Source organism: Chroicocephalus ridibundus, chromosome 5 (assembly GCF_963924245.1).
Source record: "Chroicocephalus ridibundus chromosome 5, bChrRid1.1, whole genome shotgun sequence".
NCBI classification, from domain to species: Eukaryota; Metazoa; Chordata; class Aves; order Charadriiformes; family Laridae; genus Chroicocephalus; species Chroicocephalus ridibundus.
In genome coordinates this window covers 53,844,605-53,867,421 of record NC_086288.1, presented here as the reverse complement: position 1 = coordinate 53,867,421, position 22,817 = coordinate 53,844,605, and the positions used below count along the sequence as shown (strand labels likewise).

Sequence of the window (22,817 nt, the reverse complement as noted above, 5' to 3'; positions counted from 1 at the left end):
TGTACTGAACAGTTTAGATCAAACGGTTGTCCCATTTAAAGCAGATTTCTTGCTATAACTATTTCAAGGAAATATATTTGTTGTGCTCTGTGAAATGGCTAAAAGATTTTAGGGACCATTTAATAATTATATAGAGTCCAAGGAGGTAAACAGGACAACAGAAAATGAGCTTTTCAAAATTCAAGGAAATGTAGCATGCAGCAATGGTAATTTGGCACAGAGCTTACACAATAGATTTTATTTTTTTCTTAACAGAACAATAATTGAAAACCGACTTAGCCTCTTAAATAAACCAGTGACAGCTGGGAAAATCAGCAGATTGGCCCTTTGTGCCTGTTTATAGTAGATTTTGGCAGCAAGATAGTTGATGTAGTCTCTATAGGACGCAGCTATTATGTCTTCCAGATGTGCTTGACCTTTATCTTGGATGAAGAACGTCTTGCCATAGAAACTATCAATTTATATACTCTTAGCCCAAGTCACCAGCTTCTTTAAGATGCTGAAAAAACCTCCTTGAGATGGTTATGCTTCCATTGCCATTCAGCGCAGATATCTAATTTGCCAGTGCTTAGATTTTCAAATGTGAGTGCATAGTTTCAGCTCAATGTGCCTGTAGAGTTCCTACATGAGGAAGATCTGTAATATGATAAGGGCTGCTCAGTACTAGCAGAGGGACATTTAGGAGGTCCTTCCTTGGTTAGCTACTCACAGTGGGTGGAAGTAAAAAGAAAAATGGCAGTAGCTTCTACATGGGTTGCCTTTTATTATTTACTTATGTGTACAGGATGATGCTACTGTTCTCTCTGGCTCTTTGGGGGAACTATGTCAAATACAGTTCCCAGCAAAGAGATATGCTACAGACAACTTAATGCTAACATGCCAGGTAGCTGAGAAGAGCATGGGCCACCTCGTACCCACTGACTCTAGGGGACATGAGCAGGAGTCCTACCAATGCCAAGCCTGCGTCAATGTAAATTGTCCCCACTGGCAAAACCCCAGAGCCAGGAAAGAAAGAAAAGAAGTCTCTGTCTATAAATGCACTTGTCAAAGGAGGATTTCCAGTGTGTAATTTGACTGTGTCAAGAACTATAGTGGCACTACGATAGAGTGGCACAAGAATAGAGTGAAAGTCATACATGAATATTTATGGGGAGGAGAATTAGGACATAGTGGAGTAAAGGAGAATGGGGGCAATGGATAGGGTACTGTGGGATGAGAGGGAAGCTGTGGGAATCCTGTGCTTGGCCTGGCTGCAGAGCGGGAGAAGCTGAGAAGGTCACATCAGGTTGAAGAGAAGACTTGTTTTGATGGGAAATAAATATTTGTTGGCTTTTCAGGCATTGGAACAGGCTGCCCAGGGAAGTGGTGGAGTCACCAACCCTGGAAGCATTTAGAAGGCATGTAGGTGTGGTGCTTAGGGCATGGTTTAGTGGTGGACTTGGCAGTGCCAGGTTAATGGTTGAACTTGATGATCTTAAAGGTCTTTTCCAACCTAAACGATTCTACGATAAAGCAAGGCAAGATGCCGAGTGGTTCATACTTGTTGTCACATCCTCACATTTCTGGGCTGGTAGCTGAAGAGCCATGGCTCTCTGCTCCCAATGGTTTGTGTCATCAAGCCCATCAAGTCTAGCTTGATTAACCCTACGGTGACTGAATTTATTGCTTTTCCTTTTCATATAGGCCAAATGTGAGGTCTCCTGAGACGGAATACACGTTCAAGTACAGGAAACCAGGGTGACATGACACACTAGCTTAGAGCCACGCATCCTGGTGAGTGCATCTCAGACACCCTCAGCGCAGCACTGCAAATCTTCTGCCACCCCCATATACTCCTTTCACCATCCCATGAGCCAGTATGTCTTGGCCTGCTGTGACCAGGCAGGCTCATTGATGTGTATCTGTCACCTGATCTGAGGCACAAGGTTCCCACAGGGCCACCTCATGATGTGATTTTGTATACAGATGCCTGGTGTTGGGAACTTAAAGGGTTGGAGGCGGGTGTGATAGGGTGGACTAAGGTTACGGCAGAAGAAACCTGGCTGAAAGAAAGGCTAGAGCCAAGCACTGTGAGCCAGTGGCCCATCAGTATGGTCCACTGACAACAATGGATGCAACTCTGCCCTCTACATTGCTGTGGGACAGGAAGGTAAGCTTATAGAAAGGTGGGGGTATACAAATGATGAAGGGAAGAGACAAGAGAGGGGCTGAACAACTTTTTCTCGTGTCCACATTTTACCCGGAGGTAAAGCTTTTGAGATCTTATGACACAACAGTAGGCCAGTTTCAAAGGAGTAGGAGGAATCTGGAACGTAGTTTCTGGAAGATCATGTAGCAGTGTTTCTGCAACTGATTTTCTGTGGAGTTGTTTGTGGGAAATTAAAAAAGCAACAAACCCAGGGTAATTGTTCAAATTGGACCAAAAATGCACACAAATCAGAAATCTTGCTTTTCAGCCTTCGTGGCTGTCTTCTGGCTCTTCTACTGAGACAAAAGTGCCAGCTGGCAGCAGATGGACAGTGGTTTCTGAGATGCTGTTTCCTGGAGATAGGAATATTTCAGGAGAGGTGACAGGCAAGGCAGAACTTTGCTTCATCCTATTCAGCCGCTGGTGTAATGTCGTTGGAGGGCATTACTTAGTTTTGCAAAGTAACAGGTCTAAAGAGAGCTTTCTTCCTGTGTTTAGCAGAGACCCCCAAAAGGGATGAATTGTCTCTATAAATTCCTGTTTCTCTCACCATTGAGGCGGATGTAATGGTACACACGCCAGTTTACCCATATTTGGGACTTTAATGATTTCACAGTGTCTTTAAATCATGAGGCAAATCAGGGAAGGCAGTAAAGCAATACGGTAAAACGTATTTCAACAAAAATAACCAAAATGTTGAAGTAGCCAAAAATAAAATGGAATTTGACAAGTGGGAGGAGATAACAGCAATGTCAGCTGTTACATTGCTATGTAAACAATTTAATGCAATTATAAATCTGCTTCTGGTCACCCTGTAGCATAGATAAAAAGGTTTTTATCATACGCTCTTCCTCTGCTTTCATCGGAAGTCCTCCTCTCTAATCACAGGCTGCCTTGGTAATTTGGTAACATATGGTAAGCTGTGTTTATGGAGTGATGTGCAGATGTTTCAGCCCAAGCCTCCACAGATGCTCTTTCTGTCTGGACCACTGGGGACAGGCAGGTGCCGTCAAACCACATGGCCAAAGGTGCTGGTTTCAGGCCGTGGCTTATACTTCACGCTTGCTGCTAGGAGGAAAACCACAGCTTGTCTTCTTCGTACCCGCCGTGCAGCTCTTCCAACATCCATGCCGCTGCGGCTCAGATTTAACCCATACTTGTGATCATTGCCAGATTTAATGAGTTTTACACCCCATCACACACACCCTTCATGAAGTTTGAGGGCAAAGAAACGAGAGGTTTCCCAAACTGTCAGACCAGCTGGTGGCGCGTGAACGTGGCCTGTCCATATGTTCCGGCTCAGCTAGAGGATAACAAAGTTCTGCTTCTACCGCCCTGGCTCTTCTGCCTCCCCAGGTTCCCACGTGCGTGGGCTTGTCCAGCGCACACCCCTGCTGATGGGGAGGCAGATTCCAATATGCTGGGGGCCACCCGCTTCTCCTTAAAGTCCTGGACCCTTCATAAACTGAAAACCGTTGGGCCAGGGACCACTCCTTACCATAGACTGGTTTTGGTGTGGGGTTTTTTTGTGGTTTAAATGTTGACTTGCTTGCTTTGCCACACGCAAGCACTGTCACTTGCACGAGACATGGCAGTTTTTATCAGTGCGCTGCGTAGGGAAAGTCATATACTGTGTAGTAAGGAAGGGCTTTAGACAGAGTTTGCCTTTGAAGTGTGGAAACAGTACAATGTAATAATTTAAAACACATTGAAATGTGCTTAAGTAATTAGGGAGGGTGTATGCATCAAAATTCAATTTGCATGAACCCTTCAAGCTTTTCAAAGCATTTCTAGTTTACATAGCTATATGTTAATCCACAGACAATATATAGGTCTGAATATTCTCGTAGCAACCACGGATCAACAAATGATTTCCCTGGGCTATTTGGGCATACCACTGCTCTTATGTCCTCTGATTTTTAATTAAAAGGAAATAGCTCTAAACATCTTGAGGTAATTAAAAGATAATATCTTCTGTAGGATGGATTTGTTAAAGTAACAGGAATTCCCCTACGTGACTTTGTTACTCAAAAATATAACTTCAACTTCATCAGACAAATGAGATTATCCCCTTTTTTTTTTTCATAAACTTAAAACATAAAAAAGGCTTGCAGTTCTGCTGAAATTCTTGAAGGTAATAAGAGAACTCCCTCTCCCACATTTTATAGTATAATTCTTGAGATAATGATCTTATTAACCTTCATTGTAATCCTAATTAATATACCATATCAGAAATAGTTCCTTATTATCTCTTTGCCGTTCATAATGCTTTCATAAGGAGTTGATCACTGTGGTAATGTTATGACTCCTTGTTAAAAAAACACACACACACACCTAGCTTTACACATTCATTTCTTCCTGAATTCTGACAAAAAGAAATAACAGCCAGAGGGAAAACTATTTGACTAAGCCTGATTAAAAATTGTTTATTTTTGCATCTGAACACATGCATAGATTGAGTTTTGTAAATAAATGCGTGTCTCTGTGTGTCTGTGTGTGTGTATGAAATCTGTATCTTTAAAATGAAAATGTTGCAACATGTTTTGCAATGAACCACTGGATTTCAGAGGTTTTTAGAGAATAATATTATTCCAGGTGTTGCCTAGATACATATGGAAGCAAAAAAACAACTGAACAGAAATTGCCACAGATGTAATTACTTAAAGTAGCGGTTTAAGGAGAGACTTCCACTCTGGACGAAAGCTTACTGTCAGTCAGTCTGGTCCTTATGTCCAAGCTATCTCTGAATTTTAAAACTTCAAGTTTTTTGCAAAAGCTATTGACTTCCCTCTCTTTCATACAGCAAAACTTACTCATTGAAGTATGTGCCGATTATTTCCCTTTCTCTGTCCTTGGCAAATGCACCTCTGTCCTTATCATTTCCATGCCAAATACAAGAGATTACTTGCACTTTCTCTTAGCACAGGACCTTGGCACTGTCCCGCCCTTTCTCTGCCCTTCCCCTGTCTGCTATATTAGATTAAGTGTAAATTCTTGGTCTTTGCTCACAAGACTCACCATAGCCTAATCGTAGTTTTGAAATCTTTCATTCACTGATGGGGTATTTACTCCAGCCTCCATGATGCCATCCTTCATGCCAAGTGCTGGCTACCTATTTTCTCATCAGTTTCCTTTCCAAATTAGGAAGTCCTAAGAAAATTTCCAGAGAAGTGTCCCATTAGCTTCTTTTACGTCTTGCCCTTAAGCTCCCCTGACACCATGCTTATAAAAAATATGGTTAAAAATGGCAACTGAACATTGAGATTGCTACACATACTGCTTTCCAGTACTGACATATTAATTTGTTCATGGTGCATTATTTCTTGTCTTTTATTTAAATTGCAAGGTTTTGGAGATATATTTGTGAGAGCTTTGTACAGCACTGAGGATGGTGCGACCCTGGTCTGTGATTTCCTCTCTTTCACATTACAATAATCCCTCCTCCTCTCTCCACCAACAATCCACGAAAACACGTGATGAAAAAACAATAGATTTCTAGAATAACAGTTATGCTTGCCTATTCCAGTATGTTAATTACAACTTAAAATTGAATATGTATTCAAGAAAATGTCAGGTTTAAGGACTAACACAGATATAGTTAACATTGTCTTGAGGAACAACTTTTGACCAGATGACATCTTGACTTGCCTTAATTTTTATGAGGTAGGAACATCTATGAATGAGTCCATATGGGACCTTCTAATTGTTTTTCTTGAACTAGTGTTGCATCCCTGAGTGGGAATTTGAATACATATGACAGAATCATTCTGGTAATTCAGAGGTAACATGATGGTTCTGAGAAGTTGTAAGACACACCTCAACACTAACGATGATGCTACCACGTTCCTCCCAAATAAAACAGAAAGTAATTGATCATGTTGTAAATTGAACATCTAAGGAATGTACCTTTCTGTAGAAGTTTTTGCTACCTAACCTCAACTGAAGCAAAATGCAGCATGACTCTTTCAACTCTGAGCTTTCTTAGGTCAAAATGAAAAAAAAAAACAGGAAAAGATATATTTTTTTTCTTTAAACATCTAAAATCCTGTCTTGTGAGATTAGCTGGTGAATCAAGTTTTGGATAACATTATTATGGGAGAAGTCAAGCAAACAGAAAGATGACTCAAATAGTTTAGTGCCAAAACTATTTCTTAACAGAGAGGAAAATCATCCTTTGGTTGCATATGGAATCCTCCCACAATGATCAGGGAGCCTGGCAACAGAAATAAAACTGCAAATGCTCCAACTTTTGCTGTAGAACTGGCCTCACAGCTGAAGTATAATGAGGAGACACCAGAAAAAAGGACACTGCCTGAAGAGGAAAAACCATAACATGGTTAAGTGATGCTGTGCCTATTTCTTTGCTTTCCAAAACAAACTGGTAGATGGTAAAGGTAGCATTCTCTTGAATTCTCCCTCCCTGTCAAAAACCTCCCAAATGAAACCCAAAAGAAAAAGTGAGCCAAAAATACAGAGGGAAGTTCCTTGAACACATGCTCTTGCTATAACCATGACGGACTATGCAGGCTAAGAGTGGATTTCTCCTGCTCAAGTAGAGTACAGCGGGATGGCACTGCACCACCTCCAAAGTACCATGTGTCAACAGTTGCAGGTCCACCCCGGAACAGAGCCCACCAGTGAGATCAAAGAGTGGCTGGGACTGGATCCGTGCTGACGGGTTGTGTCTTGGGTGAACAACACTCAATGCAACTGACTGCTCTGAAAAAAATACATGGTTTTCATCTGCTGTAGTGCATAGCTCAACTGCACGAATATTCGTGTGTTGAGCGAAGGACTGGGCTGCCGCTTGCTCAGTGTCTTAGGCACTTGTGCGTGTCTTCTTTTTTATGATCTTGTCAAAGATCAGGTGGTGGTACCCTTCCCTCAGGTGGAAAAGGTAGTTTTTCTACAGAAATACTTTGTGAAAATTGTGCTCCCGCTGCCCCGCGCTTCTGGCTGTGGGACTTCTCCACAGCTTTGTACTGGAACAGGATTTACAGTTTCTGTGGAGCTGGAAGACATTCTTTTAATAAGAATTTGTAAAGAGATCAAAACAAGCACAGAAACCCAATTCCACCCTATATGTATCAAAAATAAATTTACAAGTGGGAATACTCCCCAGGAGATATGTTTTTCCTGGCTCCTCCATCACATTAGTGAAATACAGCCAGTGCTCAGTTCTGGACTTCGCAAACACTCATCATTGATAAACTAGATGGAAAAAGCCAAGTGTTTGTGTGGGCTTAAAAAAAAATCATTATTTAATGACACTCAGAGAAGCACTTTTTTGGAGGGCAGTTCAATGGCACCAGCTGTTCTGAAAAGGAGATTTAAAGGATCTTGGTACAGCATATAACAAAAGCATAGACCGTTGTTTGGTCAGCCCAAATAATGGGAGTATATGCACACACTTTCTTTCAAAGTAAACCACTTCCGTAAGTCTCTCGCTCGTGATCGCACACAAATTATTGTTTTGACATTCAACATTTTGTTCTACTTTTGGACAAGCCGATAATACTGTAATCGCATCATATTTTAAGCTCCTCTTTGACATGCTAAACATTGAGTTTGTCCAGTTTCCTGCTGTAACGCACTTTTCTCCAGCTTTGAAGTCAATACTGTTGCGCTCTCTCTTTTTTTCTGGTTTGTGCCCTGAGGAAGCAGCAGTCGGGCACTCAGTTTCTGCGAGCACAGAGACAGAATTGCTTGTAGAATTTCTCACTTTCCACAACACAGTTTCCATTTTCCAGGCAGGTCAGCACTTTTGTGGGTCTAACTTTGGATGTGGCTTTTTTGGAACTAGAGCTGGACAAGAAACAATTCTCTGATTATGTCAAGGTTGTGAGGATCACACGTGTTCTTATTCCTCCTGTCACACCCCTGTAACTTTTAAAAAATTGTAAACCACATCTTTCTCTCCCAAATACATCAGTGCAGGTCGGTTGTTGAAAGTGATTAGCCAATGTGGAGAGGAAAGTGTTCACCTTGTCTCAATTCTGTCTGACCTAAGCTGACAAAATCTGCCTTTCTCCGCATAATTTTGAAGGAGCTGATACTCAGCTCAGCAAAACCAGACTGGTTTAAACATACAAAGCATTTCAGACTCTGCTGTATGTCAAGTCTTTTTTCACCTTTATTTACCAGTCAACCAATTTGTTCATTTTAGTAAAAGAGATTTTACAATTACTTTCAGCTCACTGAGGAAAATAACAAGCACTGGTAGGTCAATAATTTCTCCGCTTTCTGAGATCTTGTCAGTCAGGAAGTTCCTAATCCAATTAAAGTGTGTTTTCCTGTGTGTACTGAGTGTTGTTCACCCAAGACACAACCCATTGGCACGGATCCAGTCACGGCCACTCTTTGGTCTCATCGGTGGGCTCTGTTCGAGGGTGGCCCTGCAGCTGTCACCAGATGATACTTTGGAGGTGGTGCAGTGCCATCCCGCTGTCCTCTACTTGAGAAGGAGAAATACACCCAGCCTGCACAGTCCATCATGGTTACAGAAAAAAATGCTGATTTTTCACTCATAGTGTCATATAACACTATCTATGGTGTCTTAGAAGTGTGTATGTGCATTGCCTGTCACATAATACTCAAAAAACGAAGTCTGAGAATACCTGGGAACGCCTCCAAGAATGAAATCAGGTTTGTCTGACAGTCTATTTTCTATAATATTTCTGATCGATACTTACTGTATTACTATATGCCAAATGTTTTCTTAGTCGGATCCTCCTTCGTGTTTTCCATTATTTTGTTTGTGACAGAATCATGTTCACCACTTTCTTGTCCTTTTAAAATACTGGTATAATATTCAGCAAACTCTAATCTGGTGGAATTTCTTTGCTACTCTTAAGTATAACAGAAATGAGTATGAGTAGGCCAGTCAAGTCTTCCTAGTCAAGCTTTCACAATATTTTGTTGCCAGTTATATGGGTCTGCTGATTTTAAACTGTTTACCATAGTAAGTGTTGCTTAACATCCTCCTGGGTTACGAAGGGACTAGAAAGTATTTCATCACATCCTGGTGATAAAAGCATAGAAATACAAAGCAGAACTACTTGTTGAGTACTTTTTTTTTTGCTTCATTATAAACAATTTTGTCGTCACAGCTCGTATTTTTGCTATGGGGAATGATGTGTGCCTGTAGACTCCTGGTTTGATTCTTACATTTTACAAAAATAATGTATTACGCTGTTAAAAGAGGTCTTGTTCTCAGACAATGGTTTTCCATTACTAATGTACAGGCTGCTCCAAAAGACCTCGTGGAGGTGGCAGGGCCAGTGTGCAGTATGTGCTGTACGGCACATTGGCAGTAGAGTTGCTTTTCTCTGGATGCTTTCGAAGGTGTCCTGGCCCATGGATCACCTGTTGAAAGCATGAGGCATGTCTCTATTGTGGTCACAGGTCTGACCAAACTAGAGCTCCCTGTTGGGCCTTCCACGGGCTGCTTTCCAACTCCTGGTTCTCTCTCCATGGCAGGTACACCGCAAGCAACTGTCCTCCTAAACAATACTGTCATTATGAATTGATGAATTTTCTATATTAAAGGACTTACAATTTAAAAGTATTCTTTGCGTAAAAGGAGGAATAGCAATGGATATTTTATGATTTGGCAAAAATGAATTTTTAGCAAAGCTATGAGTACAGAGAAGATGACAAGCAAGAGAAATGAGTTGGGAGGGCAGGAGGGTGGAAGAACATGGGCATGTGAAGGGGGCTATTGCCCACTGACACTGGGTCTTTGGACTTTTCTTCAAATCTCAGTTGACCATAGTTGCCAAATAAAAATGTAAAAAAAACGTGTAAGTTTGCTTCAGGAAATACATTGGGAATTGTTCTAGCCACACACTTCCTGGTCTGTTTTTTGACAAACACAGTGAAGTAAATCCTGATGGAAACTGCATTTATTCAAGAGAGATTCATGCTGTGGGAATGCTGAACAAAGGCAACCAGATTGCAAAAATTTGGGAAAGAAAAAGGCAAGGTAGTCAGCAGAACAGTTGCTCTCAGCAAAAACTGCATTCATCTCTCTGCCTCTGAAAGGAAACTATGTGAAGTGCTCTGCTTGTATTTGATAAACCTGTGACTTGCCTTGCTTGGAGAAGGTTGAAGCTTTATGCTTCTGTTCCCACTGACAGTGTTGTGGGCAGCCTGCTGTGATCACAGCTGACCTTCCCTTGTCTGGATCCGTCTGTCTCAGATTATACTATCACATGGATGTCTCATGCAGCGAGCTCCCCTTTGCTTATGGTGCTCCTCAGGCCAGTGAACCGAGCTAAAATGGTCTGGAGCCTTACTCTGATCTCAGGCTAATGAGAATTGGGAACAACAAAACATTGCTAAGGTACAGTGCTACGAGAGGAAACACAGACCTCCGTGATGTCCATATGGTCGCACCTGAGAGAGACCGGTCATGCTGATAGCATGTGCTAGTATTAGATCACCACTCAGGTTTCAAAACACATTAAGTCAGTAAAGAAAATACATGAATAAAGGCAAGCAGAAGAGAAACTCGCTACCCTGCAGAACGCATGATAAATCATTTACTACAGTGGGAAAGAAGCTTTCAGACAGAAATGGCAGCAAGTGAGTCTACTTATCTCTGCAGAAAACACGCACCTCTGGGAAACCTGTATGCACAGAACTGCAGCTATAAAGATGGCAGGGCTTCCATCTGGCTCCCTAAGACTTTCTCCTGACACCATCGCTCCTACAAAAGGTAATGTGAAATATTCATGTATTTATCTTGCCACATCAGCAAGGGAGGTGCGTGCATTCAGTGTCCTACTGCACATGAACAATTTGGGTTTTTTCTGACAGAAAAGAGCTTTTTTGCTTTAACTGAGTCACATCAGTAGAAATATCACATGACAGAGGAAACCAGTTTGAAATACCTTTGTCAGGTAGGAGGTTTCACAAAGTGAGAAAGAAGAAAAATGCCACTATCCAGAGACAAGCCATCATGGGCACAGGGGAAGCTGTAGGTTGAGGCTCTTTCAGGCCTACTTGGATTCAGCTTTCTGGTGACAGATTTAGCTGCCTTTATGTGACAGCTTAAAAGGACAGATTCCCATGGCCAAATTGTTTCGGACTGAAGCTGTTTGACAGCCTTTGGCCCAGCTCCCCAACCAAGTTTAAATGACACATCCAACTTTATTTGGCGTTTGAACTGGGAGGGAAAGGACTTTTCTGTTCTGCCAGAGGCCTCTTTTATTTAATGTCCTGTAAAGAGAAACAAACTGCATATAATAATGACATCTTGTGGTAGTTGTTGAATTATTGCCCTGTGATTTAGTAGAGAATTGGATGCCAAATTTCATGACATCTTTCTCCCTCCATGCTGCAGCTTTACAAGTTCAGACTTACAATTGCTGCTGCTCTGAGCAGCTGGATGCAGAAGACCTCTAGAACCTTTGGCACATTGTTGACTTCAGAGGAAAAGGATATTTTACTTATTTGATTACATAGGTCTGGCTTAACATCAGGTCAGAAATTCATAGTCATAACTGATTAAAGAATGGTTCTCCAGATATTCATACAGAAAATATTAGAGCTTTGATAATTACTGAGTGCTCTGGCCCACAGAATGGCCCAGAGCCTGCCTTTTCTGTGCTGTGGCTTTGTGCTGGGTGTCAGAGCAAAGGGAGATAGTCTTTGCTGGCAGCAGATAAAGCCCAACAGCTGCGGAACACCTGGCACTGACCTTGCAAACAGTCTTGGTGAGCAGCCACCATCACCCCGCAGCTGGGGATACAGAGATGTGGGGTGTTACAAAGAGTAAACCCCCAAGGCCTCACAGCCTCCCTGCTTAGCTTTTACTAATTTCAGCTCTGGTGCTCGGATGCGGGTATCCACGGATCCCATGAAGCTCTAAGCTTAGTGCAAGCTGACAGCTCCTATTAGTGTCCATAATTGTGGCATTTCACTGAATATCCCATTTTGCCCGCCCATCATCCTATTCTTGCTGATGCACTCCCTGCAGTGCTCGCTCTAGTCAGAGTTAGAAGCTCTTCAGAACAAAGAGCACGCTTTCCTGCCAGTTTGTACAGGCCTTATCAGCACGTTGGGACTCAGCTTTTATCAGGGAGTTTGGCTGTTGACTAAATAGTCATAATAAATAAGATTAGCAGGAAGAGCTCAGGGATGTATTTCTACAGAGGTGTCTGCTTTTGCAGTCATGTGTTTGGTGGGTATTTCTGGGGCTCACCAGGTCGTCAGTTCTATTCTGTGGTGACACAGCTGATTTCTCAGGGGGTTTTTTTGGATGAAGGTGACTTAAGCTACATGCCGAACACTTTTGTGTGTTCTTCTGGGCTACGAAGGCCTCATAAGTAGACTTACAGTTTATATACAAGATTATATAATAAAAAGTCTGTTTCTCAGCTGTGAGGAAGAAGGCAGGAAAAGTCCGTATCACTTATGAAGAGCTCAGAGGTGATGGTGAAACTGTGTGCATGTAAGCAAAATTGTGCTGCTGAATGTGGGGAGACAGATCAAGGCTACTGGTCTCTGCATTTTATGTAGTGGGGCAGCTCTTACCCCACTTGCTCCTTTCACTGTCAGAGATCCTGGTGCTCACACTGGGTATTGGGCATAATGTGCTCTCCCTGCTTCCTTCAGGTCTGCACAAATGCGAGCAGTAGGCACTTGCTGGGTTCCCTATTGACACAGAAAACAGATGAAGATAATCATGAGACTCCATGATTCTATAATATCTAATTATAGGTATTTAGCTGTATTGATTTATTTTTTTTCCATGGGATGATGCCACCTATTGGACGTTATTAGAAGAGGCAAAACAGTTCAAAAAATAAATATACCGGGTTTTTTTCAGCAAAGGCAGCTAAACTTTTGATTGTTTCCTACAGTTCAATTGCTAGACAAGGAGCTTCTATTGGCACATCTTGAGTTATGGCACCTCACTAGAAAAGAAGAAAGAACAGAGGTAGAAAAAGCACAAGCAACACTGACTATCTCTGGCAAATAAAATGAAGTTCAGAAAAAAAAATACAGGCAAGCTTTAACAAGATAGTTTATACCCATTTTTCCAAAGGGACTACAAAAAACATTTTGTCATTTGGGGGTTTTGTTTGTTTGCTTGTTGTGTTGTGGGGTTGTTTTTTTTAACTGCAGTGTGTTGAGGGCTATCATCTTTAATTGACTTTGAACTTGCAGTGGTAAAATCATTAATATTTCAGATTGCGAGGTCTGTCTAAGAAGTTATCTTTACTAAAAGAACATTACTTTCAACTAAAAGCTAACAATCTGTGATTGTTTCCAACTCCTGTCTTCTGAGCCAAGATAACATGGGGTGTCCCACTACTACAGGCTTCACCAAGAGCCATCTCTTCATATTGTCATGTTATTTACTGTTTGATTTCCTAGAATTGTGGCAGTTAGACAGCTCCCCAAGGAGTCCATGCCTCCAGTGATGGATATCTGGCTTTGTTAACACTGAAATGATTGCTTTTTCTCACCTCTCTGTTTTTCATGACATGGTATATAGGTTGGGTCTCAGCAATCAGTTGTCTGAGAACAGGGGAGCAGAGGGGGAGATGCTCTCTGAATGTTCTCACACTATGCTCATAAAGTTTCTGTCTGGCCTGTCCTAAATTGTGTTTGCATTATGATGCATTTGGGAGTCCTCAATGGACTTGATGGAATCAAAGAAGACTGCAGAATTACTCGGTCACATTGAGGCAGCCTGTAAAGACCTACAAACTTCTGTATATTAACACTGCAACAACAAATGAAATTATAAAACCCCACAAGGACAAGGGTCTCATTCTGCTCAAGTAGAATTCAACACTCAAGTACTGAAATCATATTTATTTAGTAGCCCAAACCATAATTCGTCCCTGATTGGCCATAAACAATACTGAATTTTTTAACTTATAAAATAATCTCTTTGGCATGATGGGATTGCTCACAACAGTAAGGGCAACAGGAATTAGGTTTTAATGGTACTTCAGTTTATAGATACAATAAAGGAAAAAATGAATTTGTTTTTCACAGCGTATCTAAAACACAAAATATTCTGAACCTTCACAGCCTTGTTAGTGTCTCTTCCATTTGTGAATAAAAATATTTGATAGTTAATACAGCTGAAAGAGAAATATCCTAGTATGTTGAATAATGCCTACTACTGTTGTATATTCTTATAAAACCATATTTATAATAATTCTGACCTAAAACAGATGCGGTTTCTGTGTGTCAACATATCCCAGGCTTGATAATGTTATAACTAACCAGGAAGGTATATAAAACTTACAAGTTTGCACTGCCATACATTTAAAAAAAAATATGTATAAATGAGATGTTTTCAATTAATTTTATCTACAGAATTATACACAATTCAAAGACAGATTATCTAAAATCCCAATCCTCTCCTGCATTGAAAGAGCAATCAAGTAGTTTAACACAGAGGCATACGAAGTAAATCAGAACAGCTTCACAGACTTCAAAGGGGCTGTCGGAAATGATTCACATCCCTTAATACAGGTTTATCGCTGTTGGTGTTCTTGATGTCTTTTTCCTTTTTTCTTCAAATTCTCTTTTATTTTGCTTTTGTTCAGTTTATTCATAATCCCTGGTGGGAAATGTTTTTTAATTATTAAACTTCTGTAATATGACAGTAAAGTCAAGAGACTGATTAGAACATTTCTTCTATAGGAACTTTGCGAAGCAGTGATCATAATGAATCTTCATTTTTTTGTATTTAATTGAGTAAATACGAATAGTGTGCAGATGTGTTGCTCTTGCTTCTGTCATTATTATTACAGTCCCTGAGACCAAGTTGGACTGGATTTCAAAGTTATTTTAAAACTTGGCACTTCTCTATGAAAATCTCTTTCATTTTCAATGTCTGACATATGGTCTCATTTCCTCCTGATGTTTGAAATGCGGTATCCATCTCAGGCCCATCCAGCCTCCTACAACTTGTTTGGTTTACAATCTTGACCTCAGCCTGCCTGTAACAGGTTTATTAATACAAAATTCTGCCCACCACGAAGGTCTGTTCAGAGCTTTGTTGACTTGAAGGATCTCTGCCCACATATTTTTATATAACTGCAAAATAATAATAAAAAAAGGATTAATTCATATAGAAAAGAAAGAAAATTTCTGCAAGTTAAATTATCTAACATTAGATACCTGTGTAAATCATTTAGACCATCCTTGGCATAAGAGCAGGAAACCAGTAATCTTTGTAATTTCTTGTTTTCAACTTGACATGAGTTGTATTATCAAAGGTAGAAATTTGGAAATAAGGTTATATTAAGCTAATCTTTGTTCTGTCAAAACCTGAAGATTGTGTCTGAAAGCACTCGTGCATGTCTGGTTTTACCTTTATTTCAACACATTTCTGGAAAGTAACATAACTTCTCTCCCAGATGTGAACTGTTCGACCTGACCATAAGAAATTCCTCTCTCCTATAAGCAGATTGTTAATTCACCATCTTCATCAATTTGCAATTTTATGTGGAACAGTTAAAAAAAGTACATGGAAGCAAATTCTGCAGAAGTATCATTTTAGCAATTCTTGGCAGTTCATAATTAACTGAAGCTTAAACTTTAAGTAACATTATAGAAAGATGAGGAAAGGAAGGCCATATTTTCAGCAGTAAGCTGAAGTACGGTATAATACAATATTAATGTAGTATAAAAGCAGTCAGTGATGTAAAGTGAAAAGCCCTTCTTCTACATCAAAAGATAGCTTGGCCCTATATATTTGAGATTATGAAAATAAATATTGAAATATAATATATTTAATATAAAATATATTTGACCTTGATTACAGGGGCTAGTGTTAACTATTTATTCCATTCCAAGTTTGATTTAATATTGTCTAACAATTTTTAATTAATCTTGAAATAAATGTGGCGATAACTTCACATACTTAAGCTGAGATTGTCAAAGCTTCTATGGGGAAATGATGTCCACACCGCCTAAGTTTCTTTTAAAGAGAATCTGAATTCTTATTCATTGCTTACAGCTGCCCATAACAAATTTGGAAGCGTTTCTTCTGCTCCGATTATGATCTGTGGCTCACGGTGCAAGGCACTCCACTGCAGTACAACATAGCTTATCCTGAATTAAATTAATTTTCCTGTTATGCTTGGATAATCTATTCTTTACCATGCTGTAATTTTTACTAAAATGTTTGCATTGTTTTTTACAAGTTGCAAAGATTGCAACAAATAGAGAATTAAATACAGACAGTCAGGAGTCAAGGAGCTTTATTAAGTATTTTCTTTCAAGGAGGGATTGGCAGCCTTTTTTCAAATTTCAGTTGAAAATATTTACACAAGTTGAAAACCACAGACTTAGAGACAGTTCAGAAAACCTTCCTCAGTTCTGCAGAACACCGGTTGGATATCACTGCGTGAAATTATTTTCTCAACATGACTCAATGAAATTACAAAAACCTTACCAAATATTTAGTGCATGAGGAAGCCAGTAGAGTTTAGAGTCCTATTGGCATGTCTCACATATTATATTCCTAATATTATCTCTATTCTTAATTCCTAATATTAAAAAGCCTCTGTGGCTTCTGTATTTGTATGAGCTAAGAGCTAGCCAAGGAAGAGCTAGCCAAATCCATTACATGACAGCTTTATTAGCTGCTGATAAGAAATCTCCAGCTGACTGCTAGAAAGCAGATAGTATTCTAGGAACAGACCACTGTGTACTTACACCATATTTTATATTTCTGCCTATAGCATTTGCTCACAGCTTCTGTTAGAGACAGAATAATGGGTGAAAATTTGCTTTTGGACAATACAGATATTCTTTCTTAACATTCTTACAGATGATGCTCCTCTTAGAGTCAACTTTGGAGCTTCCCTCCCGTGTTCTCTTTCATTATTTTAATACTCCAAAATCTACAGAAATGGAAACAAGGTTTCCAGTTATGATTATAGTCCTCTTGTTGAGATAGCTGGATATGTAGAGCTAGCCCTTCCTCCTTTATTTGTAGAGACTCTGTTACCAAAGTTAATAATTCTGTTAGGTCAGTCTTGTTAGAAACATCTGGGCTGCCTTCTGTATTGCTTGATTACCATGGGAACGATGGACAACTTTAGACATGAAGACACAGACAGCGAATATTGAAAAGCATTGAGTACACTTGACTCAGCAATCCTGTCAAACTTCCTGGCAGCCTCCCCAGGCTCTAGTGATTCTCTACAGGGTCTATCCACACTAAACCAAACTACCGCACTGTGACGCCAGTCTCTACACAATAGCTGTCCCACAGCTTGGCTCTGCTGAGTAGGGTTGGCCAGTAAGCAAGAATTTTGGTTTGCTGAGACTTTGGAATGAAATACAGCTCTTTAAGTACGTCAAGTTAAAAAAAAAAAGCAGAGCGGGACTGTGACCTAGTATTGCCAAATCCATGGTGCACCCACATCCTGGATCTTGCTTGTAGGTTCGGTTATGATACCTCAGAAAGGACATGTCAGAACAAGGAAAGATACAGAGAAGCAAAAGAAGGCCTGTCACAGGAATGAAAAGGCCCTCACAGATAGTAAACGTATATGGAACAGGACTAGAAAGTTATTTTTTCACAATACTCCCAATATGGAAATTATGGTGTCATGGAAGCCAAAACACAGCTGAAATTGAAAATGGATGGGAAAAATGAATGGAAGCTAGATACATCTGTGACTATTAAACAGAATGACACAAATACAACCTACGGCTTGAGATATCTCTCAAACCACCAACTGCCAACAGCCAAGACACAAGGAAAAGAACACTTCAATATTTCATCTGTTTCATACAGTGTTTTCTAGAGTGTTCTGTGAACTGGATCCAGTATGGCCATTGTTAAGTTCTTGATTCAACTCTCGCTCTTGTTAAGGATGAGCTCTCGCAATCTCTCAGCCTTAACAAGGAGGGATTACATATTCATTAAAGCAAGGAGAGGTGCTAACAAAACGGCATCCTTCAAGTCTGCATTAAGATTACCAAGATCCCCTGGGTAATGCTGTACCTCGCACTGGTTATTACAAGGTACTCTGTCATATCCTAGAATTCCCACTGGATAAACAGAATTCTCAAAGAATTGCACTATTTCTGATATAATTTTTAACTGGAACAAGTTTTAAATTTTCCTTTCTCTTTTTATGAAGAATTAAAAGAAAGAAATGATTTCTACAACATTTATAGGCACATCACACAAACTGGGTGTAATGCGAATACCAATAAAGGCTGCAAAAGTCCTAGGCAGAGAAAAAACACACCTTACTCCCTCTCCAAGATATTAAGCTATATACTAAAGACATGTTACTCCTTAAGGAATCTTAGGAGATGGTAAGAGCAATACTGTATGAGTTTCTCATTGAAGCCTGTCTCCAGCAAATGCAAAATGTCATTTTCTGCTGACATCAATTTAACTACGGTACTTTCCACTGAAATAGTGTCTTCCTGTTCTTTTGTAGCTGTGCCTTGGATATGTTATGGCTATTTACAGGCAATGCTCTTCTTAATGATTAAATTTACAAATTTTAAAATGGGTTTCTTACCTCTCCACTAGCTTTACCAATGGGAGAGTTGAGGATGAAGTCAGGAGGAGCAAAGACATCAACCAGGGCAACTGCATCATCTTTCAACTGTTTAAAAACAGAAGACGTAATATTAGGCAACTTCTGTAGTTGTCTATGGCTATCTGTGAACTACAGAGCAGCAAAAAGGTTATTTTCATAAAGTACCATCTCTTGGTAACTTACAAGATATCCAAAATAAGGAATCTAGGTTTATTTTGCTTTTTTTCCTCCCAGGGTAAGAGGGACGTATTTTAGAGAGACTCTATTTTAAATATTTCCTCCTTTCCTTATGGGTTTAAAACACATTTTAACCAAGATGGTACCATTTACACACATAAAAACATGTATTTTAGAACTTTAAAAACATAACTTCCGGATTCTTCACTGAAATTTTATTTATCTGCAAAGAATATGATCCAGTTTTAAAAGCTTTTGTGCTGAGAAAAAAATGAGCTAACACATAATGAAATAAACAGCACTGGATTGCAATATTTCACTGGCTTTCCAATGAAGATTGCAAGGCCACAAATGACAGAGTGTTATTTTGTAAGATACATTGTTTATCATTTTTTGGTAAATGAACTATGACTATATTCAGGATCAATGAGTTACTAAACTTTACAGAAAGTTATTCAGAAACTATTAATGTAATATCCTGCTAATTTAGCCCTTGAAGTATAGCATAACCGATAGGTCTCTTTTTCAGTATTTGTATACTATATTATTATTTAATCACAACAAACAATATTGAAGGCTTACTGTGTTGCAGAGCTCCAGAATAGCATTCTGAATAAATCTACCAGCTTGTTCACCTGAAGCATAGCCACCTGCAAATACATTCACAAAGAGGCTTATACCAGTTAAGATTACACTGATACAATCCTTTTACAGTTTATCAGTTCAGTATTCAGGAGACTAAATAGGCTCTCCTGTGTAATTCGACTGACTGTCTTTCATTAATGACCTGACCGTAAAACTGTCTTAGTTTGACATTTGAAGGCTTTTGCATTAACAAGCTACACTACAACATCTTGCTGCCTACCCCCCGTCCTCTCTCCCAAGCACCGGACCACATCAAAACTTGTGGGCCCTCCATTACCTCTGAGCTAAGAAAGAGTCTTTTGGGTTAATTCATAGCTCCAGGGTCCTGCTCCTGAAATTTTGGCCCAGAATGGTTGTTTTACATCACACAGGCAATAAGAAAATGCTCTAATCTAAACCCCAATTAGGATTCCCTCCCCCTGCCGAGATACAATATGGGAAAAAATCCTCATAATGTTTAAGTTAGGACTTTTATGAAGTAACATGTACAGTATATTCAGGGAGCTGATCTCACCTTGGTAGAGCACAGCCAGATGTTTACTTAAAGACCAGAATCCATACAGAGCACTGAGATTCTTAAGCACTGGCTGCAGAGTAGATGGTATGTTGGGATCATGAGTGAAGTCATGATATCTTTGTAAGACCGTTTGTTCAATAAAAGCAATGGCTAATGATCGACAGTAGTAGACCTTAGGAAACAGAAAAGAAGGACACTGAGTAACAACATACAAGGAACCAAACGTCAGCTGGTGCAAAATGTCATTGCTCTGGTGAAGCTGGAGATTTGTTGATTTGTTGGAGATTTAGTTTGAGATTAAAGAAAGTCTAAGACGAAACTCCAGAAGAAAACCATTTCTAAAATGTCTTTGCAGAGGTTAGTCATAAAATGCCTCATGAAATGCCTCTTAGAAATAAGATCCTAATTTTCCATTGTGTTCCAGTTTGGGTACTCTCTTATGCCAATCCAAAGGGAGAGCAGATTGTATGTCTATTACCAGTGCAATTTGGCAGTTGCACTCAGACTGTACGGGATCAAGTAGCTACATAAGAGAGAAGATCATGCAAAATCAGGTTTGCTGACTTTAGGGTCATTAATAAACCCATAAAACTTTAATAAGATAAAGGTAGGTTCATCTTTATTTAATATACAGAATTTTATAAAGAGGGTAAAATCTTCAAAGTGGTGCAGTAACCTACTGAAAACTTCTTACAGTCCACTCAAATAATAAATAAAAAATCTGATCATGTTAGCATGAGTGCATTCTGTTTATGGATTGTGATAGACTGTAGTATGTTTTGAAAGAACTATCCAACTAATCCTTGCAAAATATCTGATCAACAAGGCAAAGGTAACCAGTTACTGTTAATACCAAGTATAAAGCCTTAAGTGATTGTACTCACATAGGAAAACTTTTCTACTTTTACTTACTTCACCTTTGCTGTATTACCGCATATGTCCTACCATGAAATAGTCTGCTGCCTGAAAACACTCTAGTTGGTGAACAGAAGGGGACTATAAAACCATTGCTGTTGTGGCCGATTTGTTGCAATGCTGCAAACTGGCGTTTGGTTTTAGCCCATTTATTCAGTTTTGTTTTTTTTTCATTTAGAGTTAGTTGATTAGTTTTTCTTTTTTCCATTGAATACTTGCATCATCCTTGCGTTTAAATCCACCATGCAATTTAAAAAAGGCACATTCCAAAGATTGCCGTCTCTCTCTTGATAGCTGGTCAGTGGAATACTTACCTCCAAGCTCACATACAAGTGTGAACGCAAAATAACACACCTATTCTCTGCAGGATTAGGGAGAACTTCCCCCTCACTAGATGGACGTTTTTAGACATGAGCATCAATTCCCTAGTCAGAATGAAATAAGTCTCAGTATCCCAAATGAAGCATTAATTCCCCATGCGTCTCCCCTGTAATTTTATTTCCTTATTCACCTCTGCTTGTACTTCTGTATTGTTTCTATCAGGCTATCCCCAAACCAAAATAGCCTAGGGATAGGTTAGGAATCTCTTCCAGATCTCCCATAGCAAGAACAAATATTATATATTAGTCAGCCACTGGGCTGACAGAAAAGTGCTTCTTCATGCCCAGAAAATTTTAAATCGAATATGTATATGTCTTTAAAGCCCAGCTTGTAAATCATTTTCAGATGTTTTTGAGGATGCCATTAAAATAAAAAATCCCGCTGTCCTGAAGACAAATTTTAGGGAGAAAAGAAAGCCTAATGACCTAAGGTATATCAATGCCTATCTCAGCAGCAGTTGTGTGCCTAAGTACCTTTATATTTTAACACATTTGAACATAAAATAGAAGAGAACCTTCATACTTCTGAGCAAACTATTCTCTCTAACACGCTGGCCCTGGCACCAGCCTCCCAAAAGCTGGCCAACTGACAGGCAATCAGGCTTGAATTTCTGGCACCCATTCTGAATTTGACCCTGAAGAGTTTCTCTAATTAAGCTGCTTCTAGGGTAAAACCAGGAAAGACTTCTTCCACTCTACCATAGGTTTCACACAGAGCATCCCCTGTTGAAGCTAGGCTGGCTCTTTCTAGGTGCAGAATTAAATATTCCTTCCTGATGTTTTTTAATGAGCTTTGCAGAGAAGGTGAATGACACTGGCCATCTTCAGGGAACAGATCTCTCTCTCCCCAGTGACAAATGACAACTGTTCTTTCCTAGGATGCAAGCCAGTTTTTCTCATGGAGGCAATGGAAGAATTTGGGGAGTTTGGGGATATACACTGAAATTTGGAGTTAAGCCATTCCTAGCTGTTAAAAGTCATTGGTGAGATAGAGGATCTGCTATATGTAGATTGTCAATGTTTCCTTTTCAGGTTCCAATGCTGTCAGTCTGGTATCTTTCATGACTACTTTGCACTATAGAAATTAGAGATGGAAAAGATCTATTAGGTCATCTAGTTTACCCACCTGCCAGAACAAGATTCTTTCCTACAGTATGTATTTGGCCGCAAGAGCAGATGGAGATGTAATAATCAGATGCTGCAGTAGATTTAATAGTAGTAGACTTAGTCTTCAAAAGCTGTGCTATCAAAATTACAGACATCACCCACCACATGCCTGCAACTTTTCTGAAGGGAAATATATGCTGAAAGACTTCTGCTGATGGTAACTGTCCTCCTGCTATCATGTTCAATACAATGCACATGGACAGGTATTAAATTTTATTAGTTATTTGACTTGCTGCTTTATGCTTGAGGAAATGGTACTTCATGACAGAAGAGAATAAAAC

General features: G+C 39.7%; 2 protein-coding genes across 5 annotated transcripts in view; one reads left to right on the top strand and one right to left on the bottom strand.

The window, feature by feature from the left end:
• Positions 1-8,303: 8,303 nt before the first annotated feature.
• Positions 8,304-22,817, bottom strand: part of ACOX3 (acyl-CoA oxidase 3, pristanoyl) — a 43,244-nt gene continuing 28,730 nt past the window's right edge. The window contains exons 15-19 of one of the 4 annotated variants that reach the window (XR_010071168.1): positions 20,072-20,246; positions 19,495-19,562; positions 18,715-18,801; positions 12,728-15,256; positions 8,304-10,898 (exon numbers count right to left, since the gene is read on the bottom strand). Coding sequence is in view for 3 of the 4 variants with exons in the window: in XM_063335546.1 (XP_063191616.1) it covers positions 15,137-15,256; positions 18,715-18,801; positions 19,495-19,562; positions 20,072-20,246 (450 nt within the window). In the remaining variant the exon portion in view is untranslated. Of the gene's footprint in view, positions 10,899-10,974; positions 15,257-18,714; positions 18,802-19,494; positions 19,563-20,071; positions 20,247-22,817 lie in introns of those variants that run through there. The other 3 variants (XM_063335546.1, XM_063335545.1, XM_063335544.1) reach the window with 3 other exon arrangements.
• The window catches only part of TRMT44 (tRNA methyltransferase 44 homolog), a 60,749-nt gene continuing 48,714 nt past the window's right edge, over positions 10,783-22,817 (top strand). Inside the window, exon 1 of the mRNA XM_063335549.1 lies at positions 10,783-10,907. Within this exon, the coding sequence (XP_063191619.1) occupies positions 10,823-10,907 (85 nt within the window). The 5' untranslated portion in view covers positions 10,783-10,822. The remainder of the gene's footprint in view (positions 10,908-22,817) is intronic.